Source organism: Dendrobates tinctorius, unplaced genomic scaffold (genome assembly GCF_039654945.1).
Source record: "Dendrobates tinctorius isolate UK_male_01 unplaced genomic scaffold, ASM3965494v1 ptg000029l, whole genome shotgun sequence".
Lineage (NCBI taxonomy): Eukaryota > Metazoa > Chordata > Amphibia > Anura > Dendrobatidae > Dendrobates > Dendrobates tinctorius.
In genome coordinates this window covers 61,572,501-61,597,883 of record NW_027361697.1, presented here as the reverse complement: position 1 = coordinate 61,597,883, position 25,383 = coordinate 61,572,501, and the positions used below count along the sequence as shown (strand labels likewise).

The window sequence follows — 25,383 nt, the reverse complement described above, 5'->3', positions numbered from 1 at the left end:
CAGCCGTGGGGCGGACGCCAGCATATAGACTGGTCCAGGGGCGGTATTTCCGGGTCTGCGGCCTAGCCGTGCTCCGAAGCTGGGGACTAAATTTATCCCCCGCCGCCCAGGCCTGGGGCGCGGGCCGCCGGAAGTGACGCGCAGCACAGAGGCGGAACTTCCGATCGCGGCCTAGCTTCGGCTAAAGCCGCGGCCTCAATTTATCCCCTGCCCGCAACGGGGGGGGCGACTCCATGGCGCCACAATAAAATGGTGCTACTTACTGGCGCGGGCTTCTCCGCACCGCTCTGCAGCCACTGGCCGGTGGCATCTGACAGCTAAGGGCTCCAGCCCCGGATCTTCGCCACAGGAGCCCTCCCAGGCCCTCTCCTCACTGACGATCCTCTTCAGCTTCCCAGCTCAGGTATGTGAGGGGGCCTTGACAAAATAGAATGGTGCAGGAAAAAAAAAAAAAAGTCTGGAGCAAAACCAGACTTGTGTGCCTCCATGGACACTAAGCAAAAAAACAGTTCCGCCCTCAATAGGGGCGAGGGTGTATACGACGGAGGAGGAGCTAACCTCTTTTTTTCACTCAGTGTCAGCCTCCTAGCAGCAGAAGCATACACCCACAGTATCTGTGTCCCCCAATGAGGCGAAGGAGAAAAACCCTTTAAGGCCATTTTACAGGCGTCAATGATCAGCCAAATGGGCGTCAATTGGAGCACTTGTATGTCCGATGAAGGTAGTTTTTATGTGGGCCACAAAAAATTGGTGTAAACAGGGATGTGCTGCCGACAATAATGGCAAGAGGGGGAAAGATTGTTCATGCAAGCCCCCCATCACTGTTAGAACAGATTGCTCCTGACACTATGCATTGATAGACATGTTAATCAGCGGTGGGTGGACGCAGATTTCTGCCCATCACATCAGTGCTCGTTTAATGACCCGTTCACACAGGCCAAAACATACTGTATGGGGACAGAATGGTCGCTTGGTCACCATACAACCTGCATATTGCAGACAGCACATTCTGTTTATAAAGGGCGATGTGCTGCAGAAAACTTATTTTCTTGCTGGTGAATGATCAGTGATTAGCTGATAAACTAGTGTTTTGCTGGCTTGTTGGCTGATCCATGGCATGCTTGCCAAAGTTACTGACTGGGAGTGAGCATGCTTAGGGCTTTATAAATCAGACCTAGATAGGAATGCAGTGCACGGACTGCCAAGCGGCTCTCCCGACAGCTGCATAGAAATAACACATGAACCCGTCATGCTCGGTAGAGCCGCCGGCCAGTCCGTGTGCTACATTCTGATCTCCGGCCCATTTATACCACAGGCTGACTGTGCCCTTATTATTAGCAGATGTTATCATATAAGATTGGCGCTCTGCTCCCTCCATGTCACCTGTACGGACATACCTTCTGTGAAGCGTTCGGATCCATGTTCTGCTGTTCTTTCACTCGCTGTTCTTGCTCAAGAATTCCTTTCAAGTGTCCATTTACCTGAAATATTTTAAAAGGATAATAAATGAATAAAATAAGTAAAAGCTTCACACAAAAAAATACAGCATAGTCAATGTTTGAAAAAAACCAAAACCCATATATACTGCTATAGTAAAATTCTGACACATTACACAAGTATTTGCCTAAAAAAAAAAAAACAGTTTTTCTGTGAGTATTATCATAATGATTTCCAAGCAAGGAGGAATGAAATCTCCTGCTCCAAGGGAGATCTCCAAGAGTCGAGATTCATTGAATGCAGCTTTATAGCGACTGACAACCTGCTGTCATCAGCACTCGCCCACACGCTGGGCAGCATGCTGTGAGTTGTAGTTTCACAACCACTGTGGTGCAGCAGGGTGCTGACCCCCTGCTATTCAATATCCCGACAATGATGCAAATGGCTCATATATGACTGGTTCAGCCTCTGTCCAATGTGTGCGGGGCGCCGGCCGACATGGTGATCAGACAAGTGATACTGTGTGCGGGAGAGAGGGCTGACAGCCAAATAACCAGCCAAGGCGATGGTCACCGACAGCCACGTAGTGTCTTAAGGCCCTTTTACATTTAGCAATGCACCAGCGATCCGACCAGCGATACGACCTGGTCAGGATCGCTGGTGCATCGCTAAATGATAGCTAGTGAGCGTCCACACAGGAAGATCTCACAGCGATGCAGCAGCGACACAGCGCACGATACTCACCTTTCACACACAGCGATCCAGATGTCCTCCCGCCCGCGTCCAGCGTCGCTCGTCTCACACAGCAGGAAGCAGACGACGAGAAATGGAGCCGCGCGATCAGCGATGGACAGCGGGGGAGCCGGTTGGAGGTAAGTATCACACATAGCGATATCGCTATAACGTCACAAAATCAGTGACGTTTTAGCGATATCGCTATGTGTAAAACCCCCTTTAGGATTAGATACACGGCTCTATCACGTGTTACACAGTCTGTGTATCTAATCCTATCACGTGTTACACAGTCTGTGTATCTAATCCTATCACGTGTTATACAGTCTGTGTATCTAATCCTATGACAGGTTATAGTCTGTGTCTAATCCTATCATGTGTGGTACAGTCCACTCAGCTGTGTAACTAATCCTATCACGTGTTACACAGTCTGTGTATCTAATCCTATCACGTGTTATACAGTCTGTGTATCTAATCCTATGACAGGTTATAGTCTGTGTCTAATCCTATCATGTGTGGTACAGTCCACTCAGCTGTGTAACTAATCCTATCACGTGTTACACAGTCTGTGTATCTAATCCTATCACGTGTTATACAGTCTGTGTATCTAATCCTATGACAGGTTATAGTCTGTGTCTAATCCTATCATGTGTGGTACAGTCCACTCAGCTGTGTAACTAATCCTATCACGTGTTACACAGTCTGTGTATCTAGTCCTATCACGTGTTACACAGTCTGTGTATCTAGTCCTATCACGTGTTACACAGTCTGTGTATCTAGTCCTATCACGTGTTACACAGTCTGTGTATCTAGTCCTATCACGTGTTACACAGTCTGTGTATCTAGTCCTATCACGTGTTACACAGTCTGTGTATCTAGTCCTATCACGTGTTACACAGTCTGTGTATCTAGTCCTATCACGTGTTACACAGTCTGTGTATCTAGTCCTATCACGTGTTACACAGTCTGTGTATCTAGTCCTATCACGTGTTACACAGTCTGTGTATCTAGTCCTATCACGTGTTACACAGTCTGTGTATCTAGTCCTATCACGTGTTACACAGTCTGTGTATCTAGTCCTATCACGTGTTACACAGTCTGTGTATCTAGTCCTATCACGTGTTACACAGTCTGTGTATCTAGTCCTATCACGTGTTACACAGTCTGTGTATCTAATCCTATCACGTGTTACACAGTCTGTGTATCTAATCCTATCACGTGTTACACAGTCTGTGTATCTAGTCCTATCACGTGTTACACAGTCTGTGTATCTAGTCCTATCACGTGTTACACAGTCTGTGTATCTAGTCCTATCACGTGTTATAGTCTGTGTATCTAATCCTATGACATGTTATAGTCTGTGTATCTAATCCTATCATGTGTGGTACAGTCCACTCAGCTATGTAACTAATCCCATCATATGTGACATAGTGAGCAGGACAGAGAACTAATAGAATCAGAGCTGACGGCCGTCCACTGCTCACATCAATATCACTATCACTGTGCACTCAGCAGTAATGTCCGTGCACTGTGATCCCCCAACACTGTGGTTGTAAACTTCAGACTCTTTTATTCTTTGAAACGCCCAGAAGTGGAGGGGAGAAGTGAGATCAGACATAAGCAAGAAGATTACTTTTACAGCAGTTGTAATGCGAGCTAGCATTACAGCAGGTTTTCATGGCAAATATTAGCAGCTGCTCTTCCTCGTGGTTAATAGCTGGAAATATATACATTTTTTTAAATTATTTTTCATATTTTATACCAATTAAATTAAATAAATTAAAGCCTTAATTCTTTACATTTTTTCAATTGTTGGTCAAAAAATTTTTGGATGACAATTTCTGTTCTTTAAGGCTATGTGACAGGTTGCGTTTTTTTAATGCAAATTTTAAGCTGCGTTTAAGCTCCTTACAATTAACAGGTTTTATTGCTGCATTTTTTGGGTCTCTTGTGCATGCTGATAAAGTGGGATTTTTGGTACTTACCATGAAATCTCTTTCTTGGAGCCTTCATTGGGGGACACAAGTTACCATGGGTGTATGCTCCTGTCGCTAGGAGGCTGACACTATGCAAATAAGAAGTTAGCTCCTCCCCAGCAGTATGCACCTGTCGACAGGCCCAAATTATTTGCAAAGTGTCAGCCTCCTAGCGACACCACCATGCACCCATGTTAACCTGTGTCCCCCAATGAAGCGAGAAAGAAAGTTTAGTGCCCCCAAAAATCCTGATTTAACTTCCTTAGGTTTTTGTGCAAAAAAAACACAGCAAGTACTTAAACCTGTGTTTTTGCACTTACCTATTGTTTCCTAAGGGTGAAAAAATGCTGCAAATACACTGAAAAACGCTGAAAGAAGCGACATGCTGTTTGCAAAAATGCAACCGTTTTCCAATTCAGTCAGCAAAATAAACCCGTGTGTGCATAAGATTTCTGAAATCTCAGTCTTTGCTGGTACTGTAAAACAAAAGCTTAAAATGTGCATAAAAAAGCAGCAAAAAAAAAAAAAAAACCGCTGGAAATACAAGGTGTGAACATAGTAAAAAAAAACGCTCATTGTTCTGCCCATTCTGTGCAGCAAGGTATTTTTTAAGTGCTGTTCCAGCTATGGCCATTAGGTGTCATAGTTGACCTTCTCTTATTCATGTGTTTGGAATCTTCTGTTTCCCTAAAGGGTTAACTGTTCAGAACCGCCCTTCTTCCTTCCCGAGTTTGCAGCATGTAACCATTTCTACCAGACTTCTGAGTACCTCACATGTGCTCAACTCTCTGTAAAACCACTGCTTATAACAAACGGAAGGTTTAATGCATTTATGTCATTTAGGTCAGAGATACCTTCAAGGGAGGTGGCGACACATCACCTCTATCTAAAGCGTATAGCCCACCTGATACCCGAGATGGATCCAGGAACCCCAATAACTCTTCTTCTGGGAAGAGATATACTACGAGTCCACAAGGCTAGAGAGTGTATAAACAGCTCCAGGAACGCTCTGTACGCACAGAGGCACGACCTTGGATGGCTCATCATCGGAGACGTCTGTCTAGGAGGAGCACACAGGCCAGCCTCAGTCAACAGTATGCTTACCAGCATATTAGAAAATGGACGTCCATCTCTCTTCCGGGCATGTCACAATAGTCTACTGGTAAAGGAATTGCCAAACAGCACTCCACTACTTTGCCTTTTCTCAGCACCTACCAATGAACACCACGCCTGTGAAGGTGAACAAGACCACATGGGATGTATGGTCTTCCACAGGACAAAGGAGGACAGCTGACCAACAGTGGATTCTGGGTCACTGATGTCTGCATGGCACCCCCACCCACCCAGGTACTATTTGAGTCAGGCTCCATGCCCAGAGCCTAGTGCATGACCAGGCACATTTAAAGTGACTATGGTGTCACTTCTATTATCACACTGAATTCGATTAACTACTATACTGCAGTCTGTTACTGACGAAGGCCAGTGAGGCCGAAACGTCTATTTTCTGGCTGCATTAAAAAATCCAAAAAAATATTCTAGAAGTTGAGTGCAAAGTTTTCTTTATTATTCATGTATGGTGTGGGGCCCTACTTGAGCACCTTTTGAAGTTGTGCATACGCTGTTTTTCCTTATCCACAGAAGTCAAGACACGAAGACTTTGAATCTTCTGTGACGTATCAGTCAAAGCGATCGCAGCAGTAGCATACCTCAAAACCATACACATGGACGAACAGAGCCACATCGGGTTTGTGATGAGCCGGACTAAACTGGTACCACTCCGTGAACACACAATACCCAGACTGGAACTCTGTGCTGCTGTCCTCGCAGTCGAGTTGGCCGAGTTTATCTAGGATGCTATGAATCTGGAGATCAAAGATGCAGAGTTCTACAAAGATAGCAAGGTGGTACTAGGATACATCTGCAACGAAACTCAACGCTTTTATGTCTACATTAGTAACCGGGTACTGAGGATAAGAAGATCCACCTGCCCTAATCAGTGGCACTACGTGCCAACTTACCTCAGTCCTGTGGACCATGCGACTAGATCCGTTGCTCCAAGTCATCTTAAAGGGCACTACGTGGTTCACAGGCCCTGCTTCCTTGTACCGTTTGATGCCCCACATCGACAGGCCCGATACGGTCAAACTAGTGGATCCAGATGCCGACGAAGAGCTCCGTCCTCGAGTGTCTGCTCTGCATACAGGGATTTCAAGCCATCACCTGGAATCTCATCAGTTCAGCAGGTTCTCAACCTGGAAGTCACTTGTTCGAGCTATCACCTGTCTACTTCATGTGGCCCAGTCCTACAAGTCAGCATCAGCTGCAAGCCAGAGACCTTGAAAAGGTTGGCACCACTACAAGCATGCGTATACCGCCCTCAACCAAAAGAGCCAAATTATGGCATCTGTTGATGCCAAGCGGGGAGTGTTCAGCCCACTCTGTGCAGCAAGGTATTTTTTAAAGTGCTGTTCCAGCTATGGCCATTATGTGTCATAGTTGCCCTTCTCTTTCTTATTCATGTGTTTGGAATCTTCTCTGTTGTGAGTTCATTTTTCCCTTCACCAGTGAGGTCTGATGAACTCCCTCTTCTGGCGAAGGAAGGTAGTGAGGCTGATTACCAAACAGCTGAGCAGGTAGATGATGACTGGGTCACAGGAACTGATGACTGGATATAAGGCAGCCGACGCCCTGCTGCCTTGCTGGTGATTTCCCTGCTGTATTCTTGGAGTCCAGTCTGATTTCTGCTTCTCAAAGCTAAGTTTTGCTCTGCCTTTTGTACACTTTAGTACTGGTTCTGTTTGCCTTTTTTTTTTTTTTTTTTTTTTTAGTTCAGCCATCCCCGGCCAGGGGTGAGCTGAATTCCATTTTTGTCTCTGATCTGTTGATCTCTGGCTCTGTCTTCAGAATATACCTGAGTGCTGATATAGTCTTTTTGAAGCCTAGCGACTTCAGGGCCTGTTTTTCCTATCAGTCTGTTGGTTCATTTTTGGATAGGGTTTTTGCGGATTGCAGACAGCAGCTTTTCTATGCTGTCCTATTTAGTTAGCTTGGGCCCCATCATTTGCTCAACCTATCTTTCTATCTGTGTTAGTGTTTTTCATCTTGCTTCACAGTCATATGTTGGGGGCTGCTCTGGGGCAGTTTAGATTTCCCCTTTCTGTCTTTAAGCTAATTTAGTTCTCCAGCTGTGATCGAGGTGTCTAGGGCACTGTAGGAACCCCCCCACAGCTGCTGCTAGTTGTTGTGGATAGGGTCAGGGGTCTGCAATCCGATAGCTTCCAACTTCTCTGGTTTTCTGGACTTAGCTATTATTTTTGTTTTTTCCTCCTTCGGTGACTCATCCATAACACTTCTCTTTCCCTAAATGGTTAACTGTTTAGAACCGTCCTTCTTCCTTCCCGGGTTTGCAACATGTAACCATTTCTACCAGACTTCTGAGTAGCACAGGTGCTCAGCTCTATGCAAAACAACTGCTTATAACAAGCAGATTCCGGTAAGGTTTAATGCATTTATGTATACATGTTATGCATCTGTGTTAGCAGCCATAATGCAGCCCCCGATTATGTTTGCAATGCATGTTCAGCTCCTGTAATGCTATTACACTGCATGATAGTTATATGCATCCTCTGTCCAGTGAGTGCAAAGCTGGCAGCCATTAGTTGTTTTAGATCCCTCTTTTACTGCTGTGTATGTTGTATTGCTCAGCTTCTAGATAATGTATGCTACCGATATAACAGCATCTTGTATCATTGCTACTGTTGTGATTGTACCCTGTATTGCTGTGATATTGTCTGCCAGTACTGACATGCTGCATTATCTGTTTCTTATAGTTTTTACCTGAATCATCCATAACTGTGTACAACAATCTCTGATATCATCCACAACTTTGTACAACAACCCCTGATCTCATCTACTACTGTGTTCACCAATTTAATCTACTATACCATCTGTTATCATCTCCCATTGTTGTCCATATCATCCCAATAAATAATAGACTTAAGCACCCATACAGTCTTGTTACTGGGAGTGGATGAAAGGTTTAGCCGTATGCTGGAATCCACACAGCGTCATACGTGGAAGATGGCAGAACACTCAGAATCCTTTTCAAGCTATGTAAATATGACAGCAGCATGATATAGGGAAACAGACAGTGATTACAACAACTTGTCAGTTTACTGGGTGCAATCATTATGGCGGAATCACAGTTGTCTCTGCTGCAGATCTAGCAGAGCTCAGTTATTCGGCTGTGTGCTGGGGCATCGGTGGGACTAGGATCACAACATATCTAGCCCTATTATGATAATTTCCTGCTGATAAAATATTGATTGTAAGTGATACACTGCTGGAATCCAAATCTCTGCCCCTACATTATGCCGCTTTCAAATTCTATAGCAAAAAACTGGTGATGGATTCCCTTTAACACACTGGACTAGGGGATAAGGAAAAAAGACAATAGGTCAGTAAATGTCTGCAGCTCCGGTATTTGGATACACTTCTCCTTTATGACTAGTTATAATATGACCTGTGTCCATCTGATTGTTGACAGCTGGACAGCACACTGTATCACAAAGAGGATTTACGTCTCTAGAGTAAAGTCTGTGTTATTACAAGCTGTCCAGGAATAACAGGCTTACACTCCGCTATAAATAACTGATCTGGGTGCCAAAGTACAGCACTGCTCCAATACAGCAGCATTACAGGGGTTACCCAGCACCGCTCGCTTCTGCACCACAGATGTCAGATGTTACATCCATACACCAGCTGAGATTTGTGCACAATCAGCCGGTATAAGGCACATGTCCTATTCTAGTGATCAGGACGCTAATAACTGGTAATCGTGCACGCACCTTGGCAGGTCTGCGGTGTTATAACATCACAGGCGCCACTCACCTCTGATGTAGAAGTGAGCGGCACCGGATAACCTCTCTGAAATAAGTTTGAGGACACTGAAGAGTGGCTGCACTACTTGGACAAACCCTACTCCATTACTACATGTCTCCACGTGAAATTAGATATGCCTGGGGCTCGGGTGTTATATCAAGTCAACCCTGGAGCTAATCAGTGGCACCTTCACTATCACTTCTTTTCGACAAAGCGAGAGTGAAGTGGCCGCTCACTGGCTGCAGGGATGACAATGTCATGCAAGCCCCAGGAGACCCTGGGCAGGCACCAGAGGTGAGTGTAAGGCATTTTTAATTTAAGTGGGGGAACACTTTAATTGATAATGGGTTGTCCAAATTGTGAACAACTCCTTTAAAGGGGATTGGTCAGCAGGTTTAGTAGACCTCCTGCTGGTGTATCTCCGCCTCCATCACTGATTAGCAGATTCCTGCTTATGCACAGAAACCTACTAATCAGTTGCCTCTACATAAAGCTGCTTTCATATTACATATAAAAAACCTGATGACAAATTCCCTGCAACACAAATGTTAGAAAAACCGTATTCCTAGGTGAAGCTGCAATTGTACAGACATCTTGTCCTCAATCCCGACATGCGCCATACTAGTACTGCTCTGCGGGAGATGCGTTCCAGCAAACAGCAGTACTAGTACGGAACGACGATCAGGCGGCCTCACACTGAGCGCCGTAGCGATCGCGTGCGGGTGTCAGCTGTACGTGACAGCTGACACCATGCAGCAATGTCCACAATCGATGCTAGCACTGATCGCGGGCATTTAACCCCTCTGATACAGCTGTCAGTAGTGACAGCGACAGAGGCGAATTGTAGACAAAACTGAACTTATCTTTCCTCTCTCTCATGTATCTTCCCTACCCGATCTATCTATTATGGTAAATGGCATCACACTCTCTCCCGCACCTGAAATCCACTGCTTCGGAGTAACTCTCGACTCTGCCCTGTCCTTCAAACCACACGTCCAAAATCTTGCAACCCTTGCAACCTCCAGTTGCCTCCAACTCACAAATATTTCGAGATTCCGTCCCTTCCTCAGCCCTCAATCTACTAAAACTCTTGTACATGCCCTCATCATCTCCCGCCTTGACTACTGCAATACTCTCCTGTGGCCTCCCTGCTAACTCTCTTGCGCCACTCCAGTCTGTCCTCAGCTCTGCTGCCAGACTAATCCACCTCTCTCCTCGCTACTCCCCTGTCTCTCCCCTCTGCAAATCCCTCCACTGGCCCCCAATTCCCCAACGAATCCAGTTCAAACTACTAATACTGACCTACAAAGCCATCCACAACCTTTCCCCTCCCTAGGTCTCTGAACTAATCTCCCAATATCTTCCCTCACGTAATCTTTGATCCTCCCAAGATCTCCTACTCTCCTCCACACTTATTTGTTCCTCACACAACCACCTCCAAGATTTCTCTCAAATATCCCCCATCCTCTGGAATGCCATGCCTCAACACATCCGATTATCCACCACCCTCGGCTCCTTCAGACGGAACCTGAAAACCCATCTCCTTCAGGAAAGCTTACAGCCTGCAATGACCATTCTGCCGACTCACCACCGCCCGAGCTGCCGCCTCAAAACCACTAGAGCTGCTGCATCCCCGACCTTCTGTCTCTTCCCCACTATCCCATAGAATGTAAGTCCGCAAGGACATCGTCCTCTCCCCCTGTACCAGTGTCATTGTAAATTTTTTTTACTGTTAACGATATCTATAACTTTGTATGTAACCCCCCTTCTCATGTACAGCACCATGGAATTAATGGCGCTATAGAAATAAATAATAATTCGGCATAGAAGGGGCTCCCTGTGCACTTCCATCAGGACAACGTGATGTGATCGCTTGTCCTGATGGTCTCCATGGAGACCCTCGGCCCCAAGATGGCCGCGGGATCCTACAGAGAAGGTGGCTTGTGAGTGCCTGCTGAGAGCAGGCGCTGGCATGCCTCCTTTCCTGTCGGTCAGATCCTTTTCTGACACTCTGCAGTACAGAGTGTCAGATCAGTGATCTAATGTAATATAGTAATGTCCAATCCTGGGATAATGTAATAAAGTTAAAAAAAAATATATGATAAAAAAGTGTAAAAATTATTTTAAAAAAAATCAAAAAAGATAAAAAGAAAAAAATATTTTTCCAATAAATACATTTATGTAACATATACACTACCATTCAAAAGTTTTCCTTATTTTTGAAAGAAAATCACAGGTTTTTTTTTCCAATGAAGCTAACATTAAATGATTCAGAAATACACTCTATACAAACTGAAGATATTCTACAACGGTGTGTACTACTCCCTTCAGAGGAGAGCACAAACAGGCTCTACCCAGAGTAGAAAGAGAAGTGGGAGGCCCCACTGCACCACTAAGCAACAAGAAAAGTACATTAGAGTCTGTAGCTTGAGAAATCAACGCCTCACAGGTCCTCAACTGGCAGCTTCATTAAATAGTACACCTGGGTTTCCAAGAGCGGTTAGGTCTGTATGAGACCTGGGAGGCTCTGTGTCCTCGCGGGGACCGACCTGATCTGGAAGAGAAAGTAGAGGAGGACCAACCGGAATTGTTGCGAGAAGATCTAAGACGCGTCGGCTGTTGGTTGCGAAAAGGCCGAACAGCCCTTGTGTTGAGGAAGGAATTTACTTTTCCCTCCGGTAGTATCAGAAAAGAGCTAGTCCAGTTTCTCCCCAAAAGGACGACCCGTTTGAAAGGGGAGAGAAGACATTGCTCTTTTAGATGTGGCATCCGCCCGCCAGGCGCAGAGCCATAGGGCTCTTGTAATGGAGGTCGCATTAGCGGCAGTTTGAGCCGCGCAGTTGGCGGCATCACCAGAAGCGTCTACTACAAAGTCCGCTACGTGAATTATCTGCCTGGCGACAGCGGTTGCTTCCGGAGAAAGAATGGTGCCCTGGAGGGAAGTAATTAAGGCTTCTGCCCAAGCGGCCATTGCCTTAGAGACCCAAATTGCCGCGAAAGGCGGCAAGATAGGAGCGTTTTAGAAGCAAGACGCGATACAGGAGGGTCTACCGGAGGGGACTGTAACCAATCCTTCATTAGGCCTGTATCAATAGGGTATTTAGCCTGAGTAGACTGTTGCCCTGAGAACCATTTATGTGGCCGGTCCCCATGTTTCTGGACAGCTGGTAAACAACCTACGCACACGCTTGGTTTTCTAAGGCTGTGTGCACACGCTGCGGATTAGGTGCGGATTCATCCGCGCGGATTTTGTACAATCCGCAGGTGAAACCGCAGGTCAAAAGACCTGCGGTTTTACCTGCGGATTGCTCTGCGGTTTTGCCCTGCGGTTTTTCATCTCCTCAATGGAGGAGATGGCAAACCGCAGGGGAATCCGCAGAAAGAATTGACATGTCAATTCTTTCTGCGGATTGAAAACCGCAGATAATCCGCGCGGAAAATTCCGCACCGTCTGCACTGCGGTTTTTGATTCCCATAGGGAATCATGGTACTGTACACCGCAGCAAAAACTGCTGCGGGTCCGCAGCGGCCAAAACCGCTGCGGAACCGCAGCAAAATCCGCAGCGTGTGCACACAGCCTTAATGAGATAGTGTGTGCTGGAGCGGGAATATTTTCCTCATCCAACTTTAGAATCCTGTTGACTGATTCTATAAGAGAATCACGCGACTCCTGATCAGATGGGGGATTCTGAGGGGCTGACGAGTCAGATTCGAATTCAGAGTCGTGCTCGCTTTGAACCTCAGAAAAAGGCGAACGAGAGACAGGAGGCGCAGATGCTGAGGCGCGAACGTGACTAGGGGACGCGTCATGGGTCAGCAGCGCGGTGAGGGGCGTCGGGGCGCAGGTTGGGGCGCACGCCGGGTCACAGTCTGTGTATAACGGATAAGTCTGTCCACTGGGTAATGCAGACTTGTAAATGGTGCACACGGTATAAAAACAGTGTGCTTATTATCCGCCTGTTTAGCCTCCTTAGATTGAGGCATAGCGCTCCTGAACGCGTTTACGGCAGAGTCTGTCTGCAGCTGCAGAGAATGTGCCGGGAAGGGGTTAAGCTTTAATCTGAGGGCAGATGCAGCTTACCCACGGTCCCGAACTGTGTCCCCCGGGAGGAATAGCGGTGGTCCTGTGGTGTCACCCGGTATCCAGCTGTCCAGACCATGCCTAGCGCTCCTGAAGGGGTTAACGGCCGCTGATGGAAAAGGACATGGACTCAGAGATTAGAATTGCGAATCTCGTAAGAGGCGCCAAGAGAAGGGGGCAGCGACATTAGTGTGGGCGGCGCTAGTCAAATTGCAGCCTAGTGGGCCGGAAAATCCTGGGGCTAAATTTCTGGCCTATCTGAGCGCCGAGAGCGGGGGGGGGGGGGGGGCGCCGCGATGGGGCGCCAGTGCACCGCCGCTGACGCCAAGTCAGCGCTTCTCTCGGAGGAAAGGACCCGACCCCATACCTCCACTCCTGAGCTCAGGCAGGTCGCGTTCCGCGTTCTTCCAGCTGCAGGGTCTCATCCTCCGGGCGATGCAGCAGAGCTGGAGGAAGTCTTAAAGGGGTACTGCTCAAATCGATCCACCCTGTGGTAGGGGGATGGAGAGCTGTGGGGCTGATTCAGGGCATCGGAAAGCACTGCTCAAGTCCTCTTCATGCACTCCTGTGCTTCGTTCCTTTTGCGCTAGCCCTCGTATCCGTGGAGTACCGACCATAAGGGAACCATCGTTAGAGGAATCAGCCCCATTTGTCGCAGGAAAGTGTATGTGAATGGTTACTCCACGTGCTTGCCTGTTGTTGGTTCAGGGGAGAGTGGGCCGTAGAAAGGAACCGTCGCCCCCTTCACTCCGTTAAAAAAAAAAATTTACAGAAAATTAAAAAAATAAAATAAAAATGGTGGGGTCTGAATCCAGACCCAAGTGCCTCCTACAGACACTAAGCAAAGAACTGGAGAAATCCCAGTCAGCGAGAGGGTGTATACTGCAGGGGAGCAGCTAACTTTTTTTCTGGTTTACTTACAGTAGTGTCCTCCTAGTAGCAGCAGTATAACACCCACTGTGGCGTAGGAGAAAAAACAAGCTGCCATATAACTCCATCATCAAAAAAATGAAAAAAGTTCTCAGAATAAAGTGATGCAAAAATAATTATTTTTTTCTATAACAGTTTTTTTTTTGTGTAAAAGGGGCAAAACATAAAAAACTATAAATGAGGTATCGCTGTAATCGTACTGACCCGAAGAATAAAGCTGTCTTACCAACAAAAGTAATTCCCGAATTCCTGTTTTTTGTTCATTCTAGCTCCCAAAAATCAGACTAGAAAGATCAAAAATGTCATGTGCCCAAAAATGGTACCAATAAAAACGCCATCTCGTCCTGCAAAAAACAAGACCTCACATGATTGTCGGTCAAAATATGAAAAAGATTATAGCTCTCAAAATATGGTGATGCAAAAACTAGCTTCTTTTAGTATGTGATGGCAGCCAAACATAAAAACCTAATATAAATCTGGTATCGCTGTAATCGCACTGACCTGAAGAATAAAGTCGCCTAATCACTTATACCGCACAAGGAACAGTGTAAAAAATAACCAGTTCTTCACATGTTGATTTCTTTCAGTCTGCCTCCCAAAGAACACAGTAAGGCTCGGCGCACTTTTATCCTGCGCTCTGCGCTGAGCTCTTACTCCAGGGTTTCTGTGTAAATCTCTGAAATACGCGATTCAGACGGAACCACTGGCAGAAGATTCCCTATAATGAGTCAGATGAAGACACTGTGGAAGCATAGGACCTGTGATCCGGCAGTGTCCGCCTTTTTAGGATTGCATAAAAGTGCCGTCTGTCACAGTTTTGTGCACTTCTGAAAAGGACACAGCTGAACAGAGGCCAAAAGGAGTGCAGAGTAACTCTGCTGCCTAATTATAGTGAATGGATCCCTCGGGGGTTTCATCTGAGTCTCGTCACTCAGAGTTTAAGATGGAAACCCAAAAGTAACTGGTCAGCGTAGCGCGTCAGATAAATGTGGTCCTTAAAGTGATGTAAAATGTTCCCAATAAAAGCTTCAACTCAATCCACAAAAAAAAGCAAGGCCCCACTCAGGTGTGTCATCTGTTAACGGAAATATAAGAGGCTTCCATATTACTGGTAGCACAAAAGGCTCTGGAAAAGATAAATGGCTCCTCGCTTCCCAGAAGAAATTCAGCAAATTCTCCACTCCCAAATCCAAATGCTCCCTCCCTTCTGAACCCCAGTGTGCCTAAACATTTAGCGCCCACATGTTTGCCATTTCTGTAGTGATGAGAGCCAACCTAATTTAAAGGTCTGTGTCTCCAGAAGCATGAGCTGGGCATAACGTACTTGTCACTACAACGGCAGTTTGCAATTTTTCACTCAGCAATATCCACTGCTGTTTATTTCTGGAAAACACCCATGGAGTCAAAATCGTCACTACATCTGTAGATAAATTCCCAAAGGGGTATGATTTCCAAAATGGGGTCACTTGAGGGGGATTCTGCTTTTCTAGCACTTAGGGGCTCTTAATATGGAATCTGCAAACTAGTCTAGGAAAATCTGCGCTCCAGGAGGCAAATAGCGCTCTGTCCCTCCCGAGTCTCTCCGTATGGCTAAACAGTACTGTACAGACACATATGGGGTACTGCCACCTCAGTAGAAATTGTGGAACAAATTTTGGGGCCATTGTTACTCATTTCCCAGGGTGGAAATGTAAAACTTGGGGGTAACACACAATCTTGTTGGTAAAAATGTAAATTATTTTTTCTTCACTGCCCAATGGTATAAAGTCTGTAAAACACCTGTGGTGTCAATATAATCACTGCACCCCTAGATGAATTCTTTGAGAGGTTTAATTGGTAAAATAGGGTCACTTATGGGGGATTCTGCTGTTCTGGCACCTCAAAGGCTCTGCTAATGTAATATTGCACCCTCAAACTGCTGTAGCAAAATCTGCTCTGTAATATTTGCGCTAATTCCTTTCTGAGCTTCGCACTGTGCCTCAAAAGCAGTTTTTGACCACATGTGGGGTATTGGTGAACTCAGGAGAAATTGCCCAACAAACTTTGGGGTCCATTTTCTCCTTTTGCCCTTGTGAAAATAAAAAATTTGTAACTAAAAAGATTTTTGTGGGAAAAATTTGATTATTTTTTTTTCATTTTCACGGCTTAACGTTATAAATTTCTGTGAAGCACCTGGGGGGTTAAGGTGCTCAATACACATCTAGATAAGGTCCCAAAGGGGTCTAGCTTCCAAAATCGTCATATCATATGTGGGGTGTTTCTACTATTTAGGCACATCAGTGGCTCTCCAAACGCGACATGGAGTCCGCTAATTATTCCAGCAAATTTTATATTCAAAAAGTGAAATGGCGCTCCTTCACATATGCTTAAACAGTAGATTTCCCCCCCACATATGGGGTATCGGCAGGCTCAGGAGAAATTGCACAACAAAATGTATGGTCCATTTTCTACTGTTGCCCTTGCAAAAGTAAAAAAAAAAAAAAAAAAAAAAAAAAAAATTAATTAGGTCTAAACGAAAATTTTCGTGAAAAGTAAATGTTTATTTTTTTCTTCCACATACCAAAAATTCCTGTGAAGCACCTGAAGGGTTAATAAACTTAATGAATGTGGTTTTGGGCACCTTGAGGGGTGCAGTTTTTAGAATGGTGTCATTTTGGGGTATTTTCTGTCTTATAGGCCCCTCAAAGTCACTTCAAATGTGAGGTGGTCCCTACAAAAATGGTTTTTGCAAATTTTGTTGTAAAAATGAGAAATCGCTGGTCAACTTTTAACCCTTATAACGTCCTAAAAAAAAAAAAAATGTCTCCAAAATTGTCCTGATGTAAAGTAGACATGTGGAAAATGTTATTTATTAACTATGTTGTGCAATATGACTCTCTGATTTAAGGGCATAAAAATGAAGATTTTGAAAATTGCTAAATTTACAACATTTTTGCCAAATTTCCTTTTTTTTCTTTCACAAATAAAGTCATATCAAAGAAATTTTACCACTAACATGAAGTACAATATATCATGAAAAAACAGTCTCAGAATCACCGGGATCCATGGAAGCGTTCCAAAAGTTATTACCTCATAAAAGGACAGTGGTCAGAATTGTAAAAATTGGCCCGGTCAGGAAGGTGAAAACAGGCTTTGGGTTGAAGGGGTTAAAGGAAACCAGGAAGAACGCTGTTAACCTGCAGATATGGAGTTAATCTGCAGGTTAACAGTGTTATTATGCTTTCAAGGGCCAGCACACAGCTAAATGCAGCGGGAAAAAGATCTTTATTCTCCCCAGCAGCATTCGGTATTCAGTCATAAGGGTGGTGCTTGTTCAGTCACCGGTCTGACTAACAGCCGGCCGCAGTGTAGAGCCAGTGTCAGTCAGGACCTTAGTGAATACTGAATTCTGCTGGGGGGATAAAGATCAATTTCTCCTCACTGCAATGAGCCGCTGGACAGCATCATAACGCTGTTAGCCTGCAGATTAACACTATATCTGTAGTTTAACAGCATTATTCCTGGTGACAGGTTCCATTTAAAGTGTCAGCAAGTGGCACCATTGCAGCATGGCTGTCAATGGGGATGGCTGTGGGAAGGTCTTGTCCAACAGAGCAAGCAGTGTCAGTCAAAAGGGCTCATTTTAGCCGGGGGCTCTGGATATCCCCTACCTTATTTATCCAGTACATGACGGCATCTTCAATGTCATAGGGCAGTTCTGCAGTTTGAAAGAAGGGCGAGTACTTGTGGACGCACGCGATGACTTTCTCTATGCTGACCATCTCCACCGTGTATGCCATCATCAGGGTGTCAATCATTGCAAGATGAGCGCTCTGTATTAAGGAAGAGATTGTTATTAGGAATATTATAGAGGGCACCAAAGTAATTAACAGACAGATCGGGCAGCTGTGCGTTAAACATGGACTAAAAATAGCAAAACACAAGGGCCTAATCATTTACATCCATTTACCAGAATGTAATCTCACATTTAATCAGGCGGTTATGTCCCCTTTCCTTAAAGACTAAGGCTACATTCACACATAGCAGATATGTTGCAGACTTTCCATTAGTATTTGTAGAAGAAAAATTTGCATCATTAGGCCTCATTCAGACCTTACTGATTTTTCACATGTGCAAAAAAACAAAACCAAAAGATAGTGTTTACCAGGGCTGTGGAGGTGGGAGTCCATTTTGGTGGAGTCGGTATAAAATGGACCGAATACAACTCCTAAAATATATAATAAACTGGGTAAAGTAGTTCAGTGCAGTATGTGCTGAATATTTTTTCATAATAAATTGGTAAAGTTATGAAATGTCCTGTAAATGTCTGCTCCTTATCTAAGGACCTCAGTTTTTAATGGAGATGAATCTGTGCTGCGCTTTATGCACATGCTCGGTAGTAAAGCTCCTCCTCTACAGATCAGAGCAAAAAGGCGCTGCTAAGGAATGCCTGCAACCCTGCACTCACCTCAAGGACTGCTAGGGTGAACAGGAAACAGGATTAAGGAAAGTACTTCTTAAGGCATATCTAAACTATCAATTATCTATGTAGAAATCAATAATACAGTATATGCTTCATGTTTTAGTTTGATTTTCCTCTGAGCTCATATTTGGAGAGGTTAGTTGGTCTGATCTTCTTCATGTTATTGGTTCTGCTTGCAGTTTCAGTTTCTTTCTGGGGAACTATGCAGCACAAACTTGCTCCCTTCCTCCTCCCCCCCTCTTCATAGACTGTGAAGCAACATGATGTGAAAGTTCAGAGTAAAGCTATCTAACACCATATATTAAAAACATTTTGCCATCATCCGCACTATTGATTTAGGCAAAGTTTGTCTTATTTCTATCCAAAATTTACACAATTCCCTATTCTTGTAGAAATTACAATATACCTTATTTATTTTTATAGGACAAAATTTTGAGAGTGAATTTATATGATTATAAAATGCCTAAGAAGCTTCCTATTAAATCTGTTATATTTCAGGATTTCACATTAACTCAAGACTAAAAGTATTTTGTTTGTGAAGTGTATGAGAGATGAAAACAAATGCTGTGAGCTCAAAATCAGTGCACACTCAGGCAGTGATAAAAATGCTCCTTCAAGAACTTCCAATCTAAACAGTCATTTACAATGCTTACACCCAGAAGTTTTCAAAGCAGTGACTGAGAAAGATCACAGCGACACCAAGAAACCAGAGACCAGCACTTCTCACCATGCGAAGGATGAGGAAAGAGCGTCTAAAACGTCAGTTACAAGATATTTTATACGTGTCAAAGTTACTGTAACAACGACAGCAGATATGTTTAACCCCTTCCTGACATGAGATGTACTATCCCGTCCATGGGACCCGGGCCCCTATGCCCATGGACGGGATAGTACGTCTACCGCGATCAGCGGCGCCCACGTGGTGAGCGCCGCTGATCGCGGCCGGGTGTCAGCTGGTTATCACAGCTGACACCCGGCACAATGTGTCAGGGGCAGTCACGGACCGCCCCCGACACGTTAACCCCTTGCACACCTTGATCAAACATGATCGCGGTGTACCGGGGGTTAAAGGGAAGCATCAGCAGGGAGGGGGCTCCCTCCGTTCTTCCCTGAGCCCCCCACGGCAGCGCAATGTGCAGCGCTGCTGCCGGGGGCTCCTTTCCTGCAGGCCCCCGAATCCAAGATGGCGACGGGGGCCTTCGGGGGCCTGCAGGAAGCTGGCTTCCTCAGTACCTGCAAAGCGCAGGCATTAGGAAGCCTTCTGCAGTGCCTGTGACAGATTGCTGATCTGTCACAGTGATCTGTGATGTGACAGATCAGCGATCTGTCACAGGACAGTGATGTTCCACCTGGGACTATTTAATAAAGTAAAGTAAAAAATAAAAAAAAAAGTGTTAAAATAAAAAAAAAAAAAAAAAAAAATCGCCAAATAAATTAGAAAAAAAAAATATATATATTCCCCCAAATAAATCCATTTTTTAGAAATAAAAAAAAAAACCACAATAAAAGTACACATATTAGGTATCGCCGCATCCGTAACGACCCACCCTATAAAACTGTCCCATTAGTTAACCCCTTTAGCGAACCCCTTAAAAAATAAAAAACGAAGCAAAAAATAATGATTTATTGTCATACCGCCAAACAAAAAGTGTAATAACGCGAGATCAAAAAGACGCATATAAATATCCATGGTACCGCTGAAAACGTCATCTTGTCCCGCAAAAAACGAGCCGCCACACAGCATCATCCGCAAAAAAATAAAAAAGTTAAAGCTCGCAGAATAAAGCAATGCAAAAATAATTATTTTTTATATAAAAGTTTTCATTGCATAAAACCGACAAAACAAAAAAACGACCTAAATAAGGTATCTCTGTAAGCGTACTGACCCGAAGAATAAAACCGCTTTATCAATTTTATCGCACGCGGAACGGTGTAAACGCACCCCCCAAAAGAAATTCATGAAACGCTGGTTTTTGTTCATTCTGCGTCCCAAAAATCGGAATAAAAAGCGATCAAAAAATGTCACGTGCCCGAAAATGGTACCAATAAAAACGTCAACTCGTCCCGCAAAAAATAAGACCTCACATGACTCGGTGGGTCAAAATACGGAAAAATTAGACCTCTCAATATGTGGTGATGCAAAAACTATTTTTACAATAAAAAGCATCTTTTAGCGTGTGACAGCCGCCAAACATAAAAACCGCCATAAATAGTAAATCAAACCCCCCGTTATCACCCCCTTAGTTAGGGAAAAATAAAATAAAAAAAATGTATTTATTTCCATTTTTCCATTAGGGTTAGGGCTAGGGTTAGGGCTGAGATTAGGGTTAGGGGTGTGTTGGGGTTCGGGTTGGAGTTAGAATTGGGGGTTTCCACTGTTTGGGCACATTAGGGGCTCTCCAAATGCAACATGGCGTCTGATCTCAATTCCAGCCAATTCTGAGTTGAAAAAGTCAAATGGTGCTCCTTCCCTTCCAAGCTCTGCCATGCGCCCAAACAGTGTTTTACCCCCACATGTAGGGTATCAGCCTACTCAGGTCAAATTGCAAAACAATTTTTGGGGTCCAATTTCTCCTGTTACCCTTAGGAAAATAAAAAATTGGGGGCAAAAATATCATTTTTGTGGAAAAAAATGATTTTTTTATTTTCACGCCCGAGCGTTATAAACTTCTGTGAAGCACTTGGGGGTTCAAAGTGCTCACCACACATCTAGATAAGTTCCGTGGGGGGCCTAGTGTCGAAAATGGGGTCACTTGTGGGGAGTTTCAATAGTTTAGGTACATTAGGGGCTCTCCAAAGGCAACATGACACCCGCAGACCATTCCATCAAAGTCTGCATTCCAAAACGTCACTACTTTCCTTCCGAGCCCTGACATGTGTCCATACAGTAGTTTTCTCCCACATATGGGGTGTCAGCGTACTCAGGACAAATTGGACAACAACTTTTGGGGTTCAATTTCTCCTGGTACCCTTGGGAAAATAAAAAAAATTGGCGACTAATTGATCATGTTTGTGGAAAAAATACGATTTTTTTATTTTCACGCCCGGGCGTTATAAACTTCTGTGAAGCCCTTGGGGGTTCAAAGTTCTCACCACACATCTAGATAAGTTCCTTAGGGGGTCTAGTTTCCAAAATGGTGTCATTTGTGGGGGTTTCTACTGTTTTGGTAGATCAGGGGTTTTCCAATCGCGACATGATGTCCGATCTCAATTCCAGCCAAAAACGTCAAATGGCGCTGCTTCCCTTCCGAGCTCTGCCATGCGCCCAAATAGTGGTTTACCCCCATATGTGGGGTATCAGCGTACTCAGGACAAATTGCACAATAACTTTTAGGGTCCTGTTACCCTTGGGAAAATAAAAATTGGGGTGAAAAGATCATTTTTGTGGAAAAAATATGATTTTTTAATTGTACCGCTGTACGTTATAAACTTCTGTAAAGCCCTTGTGGGTTCAAAGTTTTCACCACATATCTAGATAAGTTCCTTGGGGGGGTCTAGTTTCCAAAATGGGGTCACTTGTAGGGGGTTTCCACTGTTTAGGTACATCGTCTCCAAACGTGACATGGCGTCCGATCTGAATTCCAGCCAATTTTGCATTGAAAAAGTCAAACGGCGCTCCTTCCATTCTGAGCTCTGCCATGCGCTGAAACAGTCGTTCCCCCCACATATCAGGTATCAGCGTACTCAGGATAAATTGCACAATAACTTTTGCAGTCCAATTTCTCCTGTTACCCTTTGTAAAATAAAAAAAATTGAACCTGAAGTATTTTTTTTGTGAAAAAAAGTTAGATGTTAATTTTTTTTTTAAATATTCAAAAAAATTCCTGTGACGCACCTAGAGGGTTAATAACCTTCTTGAATGTGGTTTTGAGCACCTTAAGGGGTGCAGTTTTTAGAATGGTGTCACTTTTGGGTATTTTCTATCATATAGACCCCTCAAAGTGACCTCAAATGTGATGTGGTCCTAAAAATAAAATGGTGTTGTAAAAATGAGAAATCGCTGGTCAACTTTTAACCCTTATAACTTCCTAACAAAAAAAAATTTAGGTTCCAAAATTGTGCTGATGTAAAGTAAACATGTGGGAAATGTTAGTTATCAAGTTTTTTGTGTGCTGTATCTCTGTGATTTAAGGGCATAAAAATTCAAAGTTGGAAAATTGCGAAATTTTCAAAATTTTCGCCAAATTTCCGTTTTTCTCACAAATAAATGCAAGTTATTTGAATGAAATGTTACCACTAACATGAAGTACAATATGTCACGAGAAAACAATGTCAGAATCACCGGGATCCATGGAAGCGTTCCAGAGTTATGACCTCATAAAGGTACAGTGGTCAGAATTGTAAAAATTGGCCCGGTCATGAACGTGCAAACCACCCTTGGGGGTGAAGGGGTTAAAAGACAGCTCATCGAGCTTGTTGTGAAGAACAGTGTACTATTGTCATTATTTGTACGACCAGCCTTTACAGCTCTTAATGGAGAAATAGCCAGCAAACTTGGTGCTTCTCTGTAAAAAGAAAGTATTAGAAAATTAGTGACTGAAGAAGCCCTTAATCAAAAGGAGGATCTTAAAAGACTATCAAGAAACACTTTATATTTCTTAAAACTGACGCCTGCACATGTCACAGAGTGAACTATTTTGCTATAAACTTTCAATTTGTTTGTGAAAAGAAAATTGTTACTAAGACGCTGGCAGTAAAAGGTACTAAACCTCATCATACCAGTCAGTTTCTCCAGACCTTAGTGGAAAAAGTTCTGCGAGATTAAGAACTCAAAAAAGAATAGTTTTTGCTATTGTAACTGATAATAATTCAAACATGAAAAGTACAATTAAACTGATGAATGAGAATAATGAAGGTGAACAGCAGCTAGAAGAAAACTTCAGATTCGGTATGTGTGAGATGGAAGGCCATAGTCCTGTAACTTAGGAACAAACAGATTTTATACAGAAGACTAGAAAACGATACTTTACAGTTAGATGAACTTGTTGAAGCTGCATCAAAGCTTTCTCATATTCATCACATGTGCTATGTTGTGCACACGCTGCAGCTGACAATAAGAGACATGCTGGAACTCTGATTTGCAAAGTGAGGAAATTGGTTATTGCTTCCGGAACCCCAAAAATTTATTCCCTCTTGAAGATATGTGCTGAAAAAGGGGCAATTTTGGATCAAGCCACTCAGTAGGGGCAGCACCAACCCACAGGTAATGCTAAAAGAATATCAATCGACCCTGGTGGCTGAACTGAAAGAATTGCTTCCTCACCCATTTACAGTAACTAAAACAGTAGATGCCGAGGATTTAACTCCTGGCATTTTCAGAAAGGAGTGGAAGAACTTGCTGTTTTGCTTGTGCTAAAGAGGAGGTTTAATCGCAGATGGCATTGCTGATTCAATGAAACGGAGAGACACTGCTATAAGAAAACAAAATTCTTCAGGCAGCTGTTTCTGTGAACCCGAGTCATCGTATATTGCTAGATGATCAGCAGCTTTCTAATGCTAACTAAGGCACGGTGTAAGGCATTTTTGTAATTCATTTTCCCTCAGGTTTCGCTATAAGAATAATGTCGAATTCAGACACCCGTTAGGCATGGTCTATGTAAGACTGTGATGGAAAGACTGGCCATGGGTCAATACCATAAATGAGGCTGCTGACATTGGGTCAGGAGACCCATGGCCAGTCCATCCATCACAGTCTGTACAGGCACCATGTTTCATTGATGTTTGAATTCACCCTAAGGCTGTGTGCCCACGTTGCGTTTTTTAAGCGTTTCCGCTGCGGAAACGCTTAAGAAAAGCATCTAATGTAATAGAATGGAAAACGCACATGTTGTGCTAATGGTGCGTTTTTTTCCGCTGCAGAAATGCTTAGCAGTAAAAAACGCAGCATGTTCATTGGGCTATGGGCCCACGTAGCGTTTTAAAACGCACACTGAAATCCGGACTCCTTCCCAGAAATCGCGTGTTTTTTTCTGCGCGATTTCACCGCGATTATGTTCGCGATTTTGCCGCGATTTTCGCGTGCGATAGTCAAGCACTTTCCAAGCGATTTGAAGCATCGCTTGGAAAGTGATTGACAGGTTGGTCACACTCGTCAAAACAGTGTTTGACAAGTGTGAGCAGCTTTTTACTATTGAGGCCGCCTATGTGGCATCAATAGTAAAAGATAAAATGTTAAAAATGATAAAAAAATAAAAAAAATCGGGGTATATTTACCTTCCGACGTCCCGCGCTGCATTCCCGGTCCCCAGCGTTCCCAGCTAGAGTCACGCGAGACTACGTCATCACAGGACCTTGCCGCAAGGCATTACTGGGAACATTGAGGCCCGGGATGGCAGCGCGGGACGTCGGAAGGTAAATATACCCCGATTTTTTATTCTTTTTTTTACAGGGGTATGGTTCCCAGGGCCTGGAGGACAGTCTCCTCTCCTCCACACCGTGGGTACCAACCGCACATGAGACGCTTAACTTCCTGCATGGTGGGCATAGCCACATGCGGGAAGTAAGCGATTCTCATGCATTCCTATGGGTGCGGAATCGCGGCAATTCTTTGCGATTCCGCACAAAAGAATGATCATGCTGCGATTTTTTCCGCGATGCGATTCCGCTGCGGAAAAAAGCGCAGCATTAGCACAGCATGTGCAGAATGCCATAGGAGTGCGTTCTGTACATGATTTTTAAATGTTTTCGCAGCGTTTTCACGCCGAAAATTGCGGCAAAAACGCTTAAAAATCGCATCGTGGGCACACAGCCTTAATTGTGCAGAATCGCGTGCGATTCCGCATACATACACTGTAATTGCAAAAACGCATAGGAAAACGGATGTCAAAACGCTTAACAATTGCGTCAAAAAGCACATGCGTTTTCCCACGCGTTTCTGCTCAGGA

The 25,383-nt window shown here is 44.2% G+C and overlaps 1 protein-coding gene across 2 annotated transcripts in view; it reads right to left on the bottom strand.

Moving 5' to 3' along the window:
* The window catches only part of LOC141086019 (calmodulin-regulated spectrin-associated protein 2-like), a 129,017-nt gene that overhangs the window by 25,280 nt on the left and 78,354 nt on the right, over positions 1-25,383 (bottom strand). For both annotated transcript variants that reach the window (XM_073571754.1, XM_073571755.1), the window contains exons 3-4: positions 17,688-17,849; positions 1,398-1,481 (exon numbers count right to left, since the gene is read on the bottom strand). In XM_073571754.1, coding sequence (XP_073427855.1) covers positions 1,398-1,481; positions 17,688-17,849 — 246 coding nt within the window. The remainder of the gene's footprint in view (positions 1-1,397; positions 1,482-17,687; positions 17,850-25,383) is intronic.